Raw genomic sequence first — 11,725 nt, forward strand, 5'->3', positions numbered from 1 at the left:
TATATATATATCAGGTCATCCCATATACAATTTTATTTATTTGATTGAAGATTAGTGTCTTAAGATTAGGCCAACAAAAAAAAAACAATCATTGGCTCACTTATTAATTAGCTTTTATATTCAAGATTCAAGTTATTTCTGTTTATGCAAATTGAGTTTCTGATATCGACCAAAAAGGATCCGTTAATTTTTTTTTTTATCTTTTAAGTGAATAGAAATCAACAGTGGTAATTCAATTAAACCAGTTAGTTAGTGATTGTGATGCGTACTCAATTAAAGTAGTAATAGTAACAATGAAGGTTATAACCCATAACAATAGAACGCTATATATTGAGTAGACACCAACCCACCATAGAGGAGTAATACTAGTGAACTGATACCAAAATTGCTAATAGACTTGTTTAGATATGACAATTCAAATTGTACAAAAAATAATATTTTAATGGGAAGACCTTACATAAGTATAATTCAGAATATGGCTTTGTTTCTTTTTCAACACAGAATGTCATTTTAAAAATACTCAACTATCTTAAACTAACCATCTAATCTACAGATTAAATAAACCTAAACTTACCTATAATTCAATTAGAACTAAAATCAAATATAAAGAGAAACTAAATTTAAAGTTAAACAAAATTCAAGCAAATCAAACTTTTTTCTTACAACTACTCTTCAGCGAGTATACAAAACAAAAAATCCAAAAATAAAAAATTGTCTCAATAAATTTCAATCAAAAACACAAACTTCAATCAGTGCAAATCAAATATCAATCTGTTTCAAAATGTTCAAAATGCACTGTTAAGTGATGTTTTATGTACTTGTGACCTTGTTTTACTGTAAGGTACTGTCATCAAGATTCATTCAGGGAATATATAGTCCATCAAACAAAGAATTTTATTAAAATTTATTTTTAATATTTTCATAATGAAATTTATTTAAACTTTTATAAATCTGATGAATAGGTGATTAACTCAATTTATTTGAAAAATGAGAGTAACTTATAAATGAAAAGTTATAACCTCACTTTTACATAGGGTATAAATCGGTAACTCAGAAACAAGAGCAGTGAAGAGATAACACATATGAAGTTACAAGATTCTTCTTCGAATGATTGATTTTAGGGAAGTGATTAAACTTTTAAGCAGCTCTCCAGAAAAGTAAGAATTTAAAGTTAACCACTTATTCACTGTGATAGAATTTATTTTCTTAACAACTCTTAATGTATTCTAAAATTTTGATGGACTAAATCAAATGCAATATAAAATATATTTACATTAGTATTATGTTAGAAGTGTAAACCAAGCTTAGAGCACAAACAATGCCAGAAATAAGTTGCCAATTCCTACTCAGATGCCTTTTGCCTAATCTTGCTTAATAAATTATGCCCATTCTTATTGCCTCCAAGGTATATTGCAGCAGCATTGCGAAAAAATGGAATAATAGTTTTCATAAATAAAAAGCAATATTCCCTTCTTTTTTTTTTATTAATTAAAGAGGAATATAGTAAATAAATGCTAAATTAATATTTTGTATTTTTTAATGTTTTAAAGAGTATATTTACTTAATTACTTCTTTTAACTAAAAAATTTTGTAACATAAAAAAAAATAAAACAATATCAAATATAAAAAATGAAACTAAACCAATCACCATCAAGACTCATTGAAGATGTTATGAATTTTGAATAATATTTACAGTTATATTGTGAGTTACAGGGACATGCTCATGCAAACCAGCCAGAATAAAACCATGAAGGCAAACCAAGATACAATTACAGAAGTGTAATCAGCACCCAGTGATGTGAGAAACACTTCTAGTAAAGCTATAACGTTCCAAAAAATAAATCAACAACTCTCTCACTTAAAACAATTCATGAATGTTGCATTTTATTTTTGCAGTAGTGCAAATAATATCTCAATATATACCTCACATGCGCATTAGAAAATATTTACAGTTGCCAAGAAGAAGCGGCAAAGAGCCACGCTTGTTTCCTATAGAACCATATCACTTTACATTAATGGGATGTGAATGACTTCAATCGAGAACAGAATTTAAAAAAATAAAGACAATCTGAAAAGTTTATAAAGCTTGATATTTAAATACATATGACTTTAAAGTAAAAACAAAATGAAGTCAATCACAACCACACAAAAATAAGTTCTGGCCGTTCGGAAACACGTGGTGCATCTATTTCAACTATAGCAGCACCGAGCTTTCTATTAATCTACAAGAGAAATGCTCTAAAGACAAAACGGTTTTTATCAATTCAATACCGTTGTTCTCGGCAGCTTCTATTTTCTCCAAATCGGGTAGGTGGTCATATGAAAGGGAGTTAGGTGCTAAAACGAGAGAAAACAAAAAAAACACACACGTGAGTCAAAAACGAGTTCCGTGTTAAAATGAAAATAGGAAAATGTCGGTGTTTACCAAAGGAAACATTCCTCCTTCTGTGAGAGGAGGCAGTAGGTCCCCAAGCCTCCACTACTGTGACCCACATGGAATACATACAAATAAACAAAATCAATAAATCACACATGTCTCAAATGTGGGTCAACAACATCCATAAACCATCCATAGCGTGAGCATCGTTTCCTATCAGGGATACTAATGTTGATACAATTTTAGCCACACTACATAATCAGTTAAGTATAACATGCTATTTTTATATGAACATCACTTGGTAATAGATCAAATAATTTTTGTTCCAGTTTATAATATTTTTGGAAAGATACAGAAGAGAGGTCCATTTACTTAAAAATAAACTATTATCGAAAACAACAGTTTACTTCAAAATAATAATACTAAGAAAAGTAGCAGGATAAATAATTAATATTTATAATATTTGAATATCTAAGGAGGTATTTTTGTATGCAGCGATGAAATAAAATCTTTATAGAACACTTTTATATTAGTAATGATGAATTAGAATGAAATAAAATACATAGTTTAATTTTTTTTAAAATATGAGAAATTGAGATGTGTGGTTAAAAATGTAAGAGTAGATAAAGAATTCATCACAAAAATGTGAACAATTGACATGGAAACATTGAAGCAAAATTGATTAGGTCTCAATGTTTTTACAATGACATTGAAGTCAAATCACAGTTTGTGTATTTCTCACCATAAAATAGTCATAAATAAAGACAAAACTATATTCCTCTAAAACATTGGACCCGTACAATAAATCTGTTCAACAATGGTTAACAACAAAATGAAGCATTGAAAACATTCTGAATGATATGGTAATAATGGTTAATGTCAATAATTGAACTTCTGTTTTTTTTAGTTTTATTAAAGGTTATTAAAAATATTTTTTTTCATTCTTACACCCTTATACGTGAGAGCTATTTTATAAAGATTTATGTTTAAGCTATTAGTTTGATTGTTATAGGTCTTCACAGTTTAGTAAATTCCATATCGAATCATTCTAAAAACACTAAACCTATTACTAGGATAGTTTTATTTTGTGCATAAAAGCCAAAAGATTATGAAATTATGGACAAATATTTTATAACTTTCTAATGGGAAGAATTTTTTTTTACACAGTATACATGTTTTGATAGGTTATCAAAATGCATGTAAACCAAAATGCTTCTTAAAAAGTCATATTCTCTCAAGAGTATGGAACGTGTGCATAAAATAAAAAAACTGCTCTCTCATTGGGTTACTGTGGGAGAGAAGGAATGAAAAAAATAAATAAATAATGGAAAAAAATCAACAAGGGAGATCATTCTTTTTCATGAGGTTACATATAATTCATTTTACTAAACTACAATATAATAGTTTAAAATAATCAGGAGGATCCCATAGAGGGTAGATGTACAACCAGCCCATTCTGATAAACTCACTAAACAAGAATAAGTGATGCCAAGCTAGCTTGAGGGTGTGGGTTTTGGATTCAATAGCACACTTATAATTTTTTTAATTCAAAATAGACCATAAACAATCATGGATCTCTCCTTAAGTAAAATACATAAGCAAAATTTTTCAGGCATGCTGCAGTTTAAATGATGTACTATGGATAAAAAAAATTAAATAGTAGCTCTGCATTCTGGGGATTGATAATGGATGAATTACTTGAAGGTAATTAATATTTAACTGACAGGTAAAACTCTAAGATAAAGGTGGGAGGATTATGTTAAGACTGATGGGGTTCACTGATGAGAACTGTGAAGTGGTAGCAATATCAAACTTTTGAGTTTTCTGGGTCTTTTTATAAGTATGATCAAATTATCATAACATTTATAATAAAACTAAAATATGTATTTAATTACATATTCTTTCTGGCAATGGTCAGATTCTCCACTCAAGTTGGGTATTTGCGGCTATAGTGCACTTGCTCAGCCTCCACTGGCTCACTACCAGTGATGCGGCAAGAGGGGTGCGCTGGGATCTTTTGAGCTCTGCTCTACCCCTCACACATGGGGACAGAGTGCGCTCAGGGATCCTCAGGTCGATTATGAAAATATTGTATATAAGAGTGTAAATGTGACTAGAGATTATATTATTTTATCATTATGTTATTTTATTTATTTATTTTTTCATACTCATAGTTGGATTATGTTAATTTTGTTTATCCTTCTGTTTGTATATATTTTAAGAGAGTTTTTTTTTCTTTCATTTATTTATTTATTTTATTTTAGTATGAATGTGATCATTCATCACTATTACCTATTGCCCACAACTGTGTGGCAGATTGTAATATCTATCAATAAATAAAAAATATTTAAAAAAATAAATAAAAAAAATATATATTCTACTTTTTGAATAGGTTAGTGATTTCAGTAATTTGGAAAACTACTGTAGGCTATCTTGTTTCCCACATTACAAAAATAGATTGTTTATCAATATATACTTTGCTAATTTGTGTTATTGTTTAACACATTGGCTAACATAGCACCCACAGTAGAAACCCCAACAATTTCAGAGTATTATGAAGCAATATTCTTTATAAAGAGCGAAAACTAACTACATTCTTGCAACACTTGGATTGCTGACGATGACAGAATTCATCTCTCGGAGGCACATCCAATTCTTTGATAGCCTCCAACACTGCACTAACCCACAATTCCAAACATTAACAACAGGATGCCCAAACAGGTGGCAAACACAAATAAACAGTCTCAGACTTGACTGAGGACTAACTTACCATACTTACTACTGGCAAGACAACTGGCGGGCCCCGTCATCAAACAGCAGACACAAGACTGTTTTCCCCATCTATATCCATCATATTTCGTTTCGTCATTCCCCTCTTTAAATGCATCAAATGCAGCAAAAGAGATTGATTTCATCAATTCTCACACCCCCCTAATATCGAACCCTACACATCCATGGAACTTAAACAAAAAAGTGATTCCATAAAAATCAATTTCACCTATTATGCAAGCAAAGAGGTTACAAGGTGCCCTTTCTTCCTAACTATTAACGTAAAACAGTTTTTAGGGAATAGTGACTGTGATTAATGATTTTAATTTTGGTTTTAAGTGAATATTGACTAATTAGAATAGCCTGCATGGATTTAGAGTTTTAAATTATATAATTCCAAAATTGTATTAAGTAGATTGTCCCTTAGGATGGCCAGATTGGCCGAAACATCGGACTTATAAGAAAAATAAAATGTTCTGAGACTAAAATGGATAGAAATTGAATTATTTATTTTTGAAAAATTTACCAGTCTCAAGAAAGTGTTTAAGATTATAAATTAAATATTGTTATTGTTTTTCCAAAGCTCTAAGTTTATAAGTTGTTTTAGGTCTTTTCCTTTGCCTTCATAATTGTTAAATGGAAGCTACTTGCTATTTTCCCTTCTTTCAAATGCAATAAGATGTCAATTATGGACAATACTTTATTTAAGGTTGGCGTTAACGTCGTTCTCACAATAATTTCTTCAATTATTCTCTCAGTTAAAATGAAAGTGTGGCTAAAATGTTATTGGTGACCGTGTTAGTGATGATGAAAAGATGCTCACACTAAACGTTAAGGGTTAGTAGATATTATTTAATATTTTCGAGCGTGATCCCCTCCCTTACCCTCTCTGTCGCACTTCAGGTACTCCTGCCCACTCCGGGTAAGGCCTGGCCTCAAATGTGACCTGAAACTTTCTGAACAGGAAAAGAAACAATTTTATCAATCACCAAAAAAAAAAAAAGAAAGAAAAAAAAGAAGAAGAAAAGTAAGTAAATAAAATTGAAAATAAACAAATTGAGAAAAGAACTGAAAATAAATTAAATTAAAATGGAACTTAGGTTATATGAAAATTAATAATAGCCAGAAAGTTCCTTGAAAGACTCACTACACAACAATTCCACATGAACTAAAAATAATACATTTTTAAGAAAAAACATAATAAACATCACTTTTCTTTAGGAGAAAATAAATCCAAATCATTTACAGAACTCTTGAAAACCATTCTAGATGTAGTAACATGTCTGTAGCTTGAATGAACAACAAGAAATGTTCAAATTTCAAAGAAAGAAAAACTATTCTGAAAAACTGAAACTTGGAGTTTTTAATAATAAAAAAAATATAAAGAAACTATTGCTTCAGTATAGAGAGAAATTGACAAGGATTGCTAGTAAAAGAATAATTTTGCTAAGGGAAGCTTCAGTTCTGCATTTAAAGGAAACATTAAGTAAAGTAATCCTTAGGAAAGTTCATTGATTCAACTCTTATGTAATAATAACATTAAAAATTTGATAGATTAAACAAATATGTAATCATCAGTTCTTCTTTTTTTTTTTTTAATTACAAAATATTTGTTATAAAGTTCCAAATAAAAACAATACAATACAGAAAATCAATGGATGTTTATTATAGGGAAATTTTGGAGTACTAAATAAATCTTTCAAAGAATGTCTAAAAATTCAAAATTCATTTTAGATAAAAACTTTAAATAAACAAAATAAAATCAAGAAAACTATATTAAAGTAAAATAAAATTTTAAAAAACTTAAATTAGTAACATACAAAAATACATGAATTAATTATGCAACAGTGAGTTTCATTATAGAAAATAATAAAAGAAAATAAATTTATGATTGATGCAAGTAATTTTTACAATTACTTATATATATATATTTTTTTTTTGTTATTTTTATTGACAAATGAAAAATTACATACTTTTTGTATTACAAAATAATGGTTGAAGCTTAGGCAATTAATTCACATATATTAAAAAAAAACAAAAAAACTACATAATGAATGATTCAGTGTGTGATAAATGTTTAAAATAATCATAGATTATTTTTATATTAAAAAAAATTCTATTTTGGAGAAACTTCAGGAAAAATAATGAATTCTTTTCATAACTAAAATTATATTTTCCTGAGAACCTTCTGAGTTTTAGACATACATTTTAAATATATTAATGAACAATTAATTGTTAAAAGCGATTATCCCGAGGAAAGGTTATTACTTCTTCCTCATTCCTATAAGCTACTATAGTTTCTCAAATGTCCAATCAAATATAAGACCAACTATATCTACTTAAACAATCTTTTTTCAGGATAACTTTGGTATTTTCCAAGTTTGTATATCTGCTGTATATAGCAATCTAGTTATTTTTATTCTTCTTTTTTATGCTTTCTTAATATGCCAGTAAACAAAAGAAATTAGATGTTAGATCTCCTTACTTTTACTGTTTGTATTCATTGTTATTATTAGACCTAATTAATTTTTTTATGTTTAACAAAAATTAGGCGGATCCTCAAAATGTTTTAACACTTCATTCACATCTATCTAGAACCAACATCTCATAAAATTGAGTAAAAAGTTAGTGATATTAAGTCGGAACTGTTTAATTAGTGCAAACAGCTCTTAAAATGAGTGGACAAGACTGATTTGAACTGAATGATGACAAAAGCTCAAAAAATCTAAAATTTGGAAAACCAAATCTTTCAATAATAATTCTGAATCATTCATTCCAAATTCCAAGTTAAATTGAATGAATAGAAATAAATAACATATATGTCCTCACCTCCGTTGAGCACTTGCCCATCTTGAAGCTGGATGGCCACACCGAAGCCACCGAGCTTGACAGGAGCTGAGTTCTCTTTGCTAGTTAGCAAGACACAATGAGGCTTTATGTCCCTGTGGATAATGTCGTTGTCGTGGCAGTACCTAAGGGCTTCTAGCACCTGCCTCATATAATGGCTACGAAAAAAAAGAATAATTAATTAATTAAATTTGAAAACTAAAAATAATTAAATAATAGTATTATTTAATTTTTTAAAAATTTCTATGATTTTTTTAAAAAATATTGCTCACTCCAAGGAAAGTCATACAACTGAAAATTACAATTTTTTGGAACAATCAAGCTATAAAGCTATAAATACATACTACAAAACTTATATTCAAATGTTAAAAAACTTGTTTTGAATTTCTAGTAAGTATTTACAACCATAAATACTTACCTGCTATTCAAAAGAAGTTTTATATTATTTTTCTAAAATATTGCAATTTGGAGTAATATCACTTTTCTAGCGGGAGAACAATATTATGATTATGCACAGGTTGCATATTAATCTTTTGTAATAACAAGCAACCTCCTTCAATTCTCATAACCATCTGAGAGAATTTTCCAAAACTGGTGGATGTGAGAACGGTCAGTGAAATTTTCAAGGTTCTTGTCAGCTTAGGGTTGATGGAATCACAGACCAACAATGAGAGAAAAATCCGCCAAACTTGTTGAAGAGTTTAACGAAAATTTGGACACCTATCACATTTATTTTAGTTCTTAAAGAACAAAAACAACCATTAATCTCTGGTAAAATGGTTATCTAGATAAAAACTAACTCATTTTTCAGGTTTTTAAGATTGATTCAGAGAATTCATTGTGCAAGTTTAAATAAAAATTAATATTATTACATTATATGACAGCTCATTTATCATTGATTAAAAATATAAATTTATAATTATCATTACGTTATTAGTTATAAAATGAATTGAAAGAAAAGCGGTTAATAACTGACCGGTCAACATTTCACTTATTCAGACATCATGAATCTAAGCCTTAAAAATAATTTGTCTGTGTTGCATTTCACAAGACCGGAAACATAAATGCCTAATGCAGATTAAATAAATAGAGACAGTAGATCGATCAAACCATGCAAGAGAATACTTTTGGATAATTTAAAGTAATTCTTTTTCTATATTAAATTAGCTTTAATCACTTACTCTTATATGGAAATATAACCTCATTCATTCTCTAGAAACAGGCAAACCATTCTTATCAACTTAGGAGAGGCAAGTACATAGAATAGGAGTTTACTATTCAAGTCTATATAGATTTTATTTCTTATTACGTTTGTTTTAATCACAACTCCAACTGCTCACAGGTTATAGAGGTTATTCTAGGGCTTACAACTTACGTAAGGTATTATATTAAGGCATATATTTGTAAAATTCCAAAAATCAGAAGCATAATTGAATATAGAGATATGAATAATGAAGGGTCATGGGCTCTGCACTTTGTAAGGAAGCACTGTTTTTAGAACAGTGGTTATACAAGGAGGTGATTTTTAATAGATCACTCTCAACCACCAGATTTCCCCCAATTAAGGATACAAACTTCATAAGGCTGGGTGGACCCCAGGAGGGCTCCTCCAGAGCCCACAGGGTTCACTCACAGCTACAGTGAAACATAAAATAATTATCTGCCACAGCCGGATCCAAACCCGGGTCCTTGCGGTTAGTAACTTAGTGCCTTACCACTATACCACCATGCTCCAAAATGGAGATATAAATTGTCTAAAAACATGGACATTTTTATTTCTGTCTAAGCTCTGTAATTGCCTAAATATAAAAATACCTTTTATTGAAAATTACTAAAAAAATCAATAAATCTTACCTTGCGACCGCTTCACTATAAACAAAACCTGCTGTTGCACGCCTTACAATTTCAAAACAAATATCAGAGCCATCCATACTGAAAAATAGAGAAAAAAAATGTAATAACCTAAATTAGATTGTAACTCAATTTGTAATTATTTAGAGATTAACTTTATTTTAAACCAAACTACAAATATAATAACAATTTTGATCAATTTGCCGATACTTGAGACAAATTATAAATGAAGAGTTTTCTTTCAAAAATCAATATATCCATTTTTGGAAAGATATTAATTAAAAAGAATTATGGGAGCTTAAAAACTTATCTATTTTACTGGAAAAAATTTTGAAATGGCCTAAATAATTTTTAAGGATGAATTTTAATATAACAAAAAAAATAATATTTTTAACAACTTTTTGATAGAAAACTCAAATACATTAAAACAAGAAAATTGGAAAAATTGACATCGTATGATGCAAGTTACAATATATTTTTTAAAAATATAGTTATAGCAATTCTCCATATTTAGATAAGTAATTTTAAATAATAATTATTGTTTAGATATAGATACTTTAATATTTAAAATATTGAGCCCAGTAATAAAAATAAAGCTGACAAACCATGATAAAATTGTATTACAAATTGTAAAGTGATATACAATTTACTTTTTAAAAAAGTAAAATATTAAAAATACTTACTATTCGAAAACCATATACAACATTCCTTCTGAGCTGTAAGTTTCTAAAAGTTCCACAATGTGTGGATGTTTGAGCATATGACATATTGTTGCCTCCCTCTTCAGATCTGAAAAATTTAAGTAGATTTCCAAAATTTATTTTAAATTAAATAAACTTTATAATAAAAAATATAAAAAAATTAAGAATGTAAAAGTAAAATTAGGGAGTAATAATAATTTATTATTAAATGAGCCTGCGCATGCAACAAGGAACCAGCCAACAATTTTGAAGACATTGTGATTCATAAGCAACATACATCCAGTGTTTCACTATATCACTATCAGATAGAATCTAGGATTTATGTTGCTAAATAAAAAATTACCAATATACCTCATAAAACAGAACAAACAATAGGCGTTGATGACCAAAAGGTTTTACGCCTTTAAACAACAACAAACAAAAATGTTGGTTGGTTTCTAAATGCATAAGAGGTGTTCAATTAATGTCAATATAAATAATTCAATCAACAATGAAACACCAATGCATTCTGCAAACGAATTTCAATAAAATAGGAATTATAAAAAAAATTTCACTTAAAATTTATAACTTCAATTTATTTTTCTATTATGATTTTGATACTACTGTTTTCTAAAAAATGGCCCCATGAATTTTCATTTAATTTTAAGAATAATGGGAAGAAAAACAATGTTGAAAACACATGGAACAAAATAACAAAAAGTATTAGTTAATAGTTTCCTATCAATGCTGAATACCAACATGATTCTTAGAAATTAATCAGGTTTATAGAAAAAAATAGCACTCTAACCTGTTGTTATTTGATATGAGAAAATAAAGAAATTAACAATTTTTGTGCTGTGAAGGGTAGTAGCTTATTCGAATTCTGATTATGAGGTTCAAAGATTGGCTAAAATTTTAGAAAAGGCACAGCATGCTTATTAATCCATTATTCAATAAATAAACAATAACACATATTATTTAACAAAGACATGAGGAAGCATTGCAGACATAATGATCAGATTAAGCCAACCTATTGAAGTAATCTTGTATAATCTATGAGCTTTAGTAGTACACTTCATTTTTTTTAAAATGTCATCTATAGTTTTAATAAGACAAAACTTTCAACTCACTTTTAACATTTTATTTTTATTCTGGAAGATTATTGATTGACCGTGTGTATAGATGAATGGAATATGGTCCG

General features: G+C 28.5%; 1 protein-coding gene across 11 annotated transcripts in view; it reads right to left on the reverse strand.

Moving 5' to 3' along the window:
- CASK (peripheral plasma membrane protein CASK) overlaps positions 1–11,725 on the reverse strand; it is a 934,116-nt gene that overhangs the window by 593,170 nt on the left and 329,221 nt on the right. For 4 of the 11 annotated variants that reach the window (XM_014416100.3, XM_014416099.3, XM_014416104.3 and 1 more), the window contains exons 3-8: positions 10,528–10,633; positions 9,848–9,925; positions 7,976–8,151; positions 6,031–6,102; positions 2,426–2,482; positions 2,272–2,337 (exon numbers count right to left, since the gene is read on the reverse strand). In XM_014416100.3, the coding sequence (XP_014271586.1) occupies positions 2,272–2,337; positions 2,426–2,482; positions 6,031–6,102; positions 7,976–8,151; positions 9,848–9,925; positions 10,528–10,633 (555 nt within the window). The remainder of the gene's footprint in view (positions 1–2,271; positions 2,338–2,425; positions 2,483–6,030; positions 6,103–7,975; positions 8,152–9,847; positions 9,926–10,527; positions 10,634–11,725) is intronic. The other 7 variants (XM_067047815.1, XM_067047814.1, XM_067047813.1 and 4 more) reach the window with 6 other exon arrangements.

This window comes from Halyomorpha halys, unplaced genomic scaffold (assembly GCF_000696795.3).
Source record: "Halyomorpha halys isolate HHAL.00 unplaced genomic scaffold, Hhal_1.1 Scaffold111.1, whole genome shotgun sequence".
NCBI lineage: Eukaryota > Metazoa > Arthropoda > Insecta > Hemiptera > Pentatomidae > Halyomorpha > Halyomorpha halys.